This window comes from Cebus imitator, unplaced genomic scaffold (assembly GCF_001604975.1).
Source record: "Cebus imitator isolate Cc_AM_T3 unplaced genomic scaffold, Cebus_imitator-1.0 Scaffold221, whole genome shotgun sequence".
Classification (NCBI taxonomy): domain Eukaryota; kingdom Metazoa; phylum Chordata; class Mammalia; order Primates; family Cebidae; genus Cebus; species Cebus imitator.
Window position 1 is genome coordinate 160,148 of NW_016107536.1, and position 2,042 is coordinate 162,189.

Below are 2,042 nucleotides of genomic sequence, written 5' to 3' on the forward strand. Positions count from 1 at the left end.
GGTTTCTCCATGTTGGTCAGGCTGTTCTAGAACTCCTGACCTCAGGTGATCTGCCTCAGCATCCCAAAGTGTTGACATTACAGGCATGAGCCACCACGCCTGGCTGCTAATTTTTGTGTATTTTATAGAGACGGGTTTCGCCACGTTGCCCAGGCTGATCGCTGATCTTGAACTCCTGAGCTTAAGTGATCTGCCCGCCTCAGCCTCCCAAAGTGTTGGGATTACAGGTGTGAGCCACCACACGTGGCTTATTTTATTTCATACCTCCCCTTGGTTTAATTGAAACAGCATTTGCTGAGTGAACACCACGTGGTCAGCATACCTCATTTTATTTTCTTTATTCTCTGTGGAAGACCCTAGGTCAGTATTTATTTCCTTGCATATTATTGAAGGTTAGCTCCACAGGAGCAGGAGCCTCTTCTGTTTTGCTAATGACTAGGGTCCTGTCTGGACCACAGTAGAATGTTAACTATTTGCTGACAAATGATGGCTCTGTGCCACACACCTGTAATCCCAGCTACTGGAGAGGCTGAGGAGGTTGGAGGATCCCTTGAGGCCAGGATTTTGAGACCAGCCTGGGTAACATAGCAAGACCCTGCTAATTTAAAAAAATTAACTGGGCACAGAGGTGAGACCCTATCTCCCCCATGGCCCCCAAAGAATGATGGCTAACAGCCTGGTAGGGGCTGAGCATTAGCTTTATTGGAATTTCTTCTTTTTCTTTTTTCTTTTTGAGACAGAGTCTCGCTCTGTAGCCAGGGTGGAGTGCTGTGGCAGGATCTTGGCTCACTGCAACCTCCAACTCCCTGGTTCAAACGATTCTCCTGCCTCAGCCTCTCGAGTAGCTGGATTACAGGCACGTGCCACCAAACCTAGCTAATTTTTTTTTAATTTTTAGTACAGATGGGGTCTCACCATGTTAGCCAGGATGCTGTCAATCTCCTGACCTCGTAATCCACCTTCCTCGGCCTCCCAAAGTGCTGGGATAACAGGCGTGAGCCACCGCACCTGGCCACTTTACTGGGTTTTTAACTAAAAAATGAGCATGAGCTTCCCAGGAAATTCTATAAACTGATTCCTCCCTGCCCTTCTCCTTAGTCTGCAGATGGCATTTGAGGATCACAGTCGCTGTGGAGGTTGGGGGCTGGTGCCCACAGGGGTGGGACTAGAAGCACGTCACATCTAGGTCTGGGTTGGAGGATTGATTCAGGCCTGGCTGCTGCTTTTCTCTTTAGCTGCCTTTCTTGGGGACATTGCCCTGGACGAAGAGGACTTGAGGGCCTTCCAGGTGCAGCAGGTTGCGGATCTCAGACAGCACACAGCCCATAGGTCCTCCTTCAAAGCTGCAGGTAAGCCAGGTGCCGACGGGCCCTCTGTGTTGTCCTAGAAATGGGTTCCAGGCTTAGGGAAACAAAGAATCTCCCTGTTCCCAGCCAGGCCCTCCCAGGACAGAGGCTGTGGGCTTGACCTCAGCACATGGGCTTATTTTCTCTTGGGATATCTTTATCCCTTCCCCAGAGGAGTAGCAAATATAGACATCCCCAGCAACTAAGAACTGACATTCTTTCTGCTTACAGTTTACAAACCACTTTCTATAGTATTGTCTAGCTTGACTGTCCCCAACTACCTTTAAAGGTGGTGTCAGCACAACTCCTGTTTTACGGGTACAGAAACTAAGACCCACAGAGGTAAAGCGGCCTGCCCAGGATCACACAGCTAGTGAGTGGCAGAGCTGGGACTGGAACCCGAGCTTTCTTACTCCAGATGTGAGACTCTGCCCAACACTGCAGTCCCTCCAGTGCCTCTCCACTTCGCAGGTTTCTGTGCATCCTCTGAGGCCCTTCTCAGGGGCTTCTCCTATCCATCTTTCCCAGTTGCCCGCCAAACATGAGTGTCCCTCCATTTCCTCTGTTTTCTCTCTCCTCTGTGCTCACACTGTTACTCAGTCACTTACCACACCCGGGTGAAAGGGTTTGCTCCTATGTCTCCCTAGCTAGGCTCAAAGCTCTTTTTTTTTTTTTTTTTTTTTTGAGACGGAGTTT

General features: G+C 49.5%; 1 protein-coding gene across 3 annotated transcripts in view; it reads left to right on the forward strand.

Moving 5' to 3' along the window:
- BMP1 (bone morphogenetic protein 1) overlaps window positions 1–2,042 on the forward strand; it is a 50,987-nt gene that overhangs the window by 8,619 nt on the left and 40,326 nt on the right. For all 3 annotated transcript variants that reach the window (XM_017549668.2, XM_017549671.2, XM_017549670.2), the window contains exon 2: window positions 1,236–1,349. In XM_017549668.2, coding sequence (XP_017405157.1) covers window positions 1,236–1,349 — 114 coding nt within the window. The remainder of the gene's footprint in view (window positions 1–1,235; window positions 1,350–2,042) is intronic.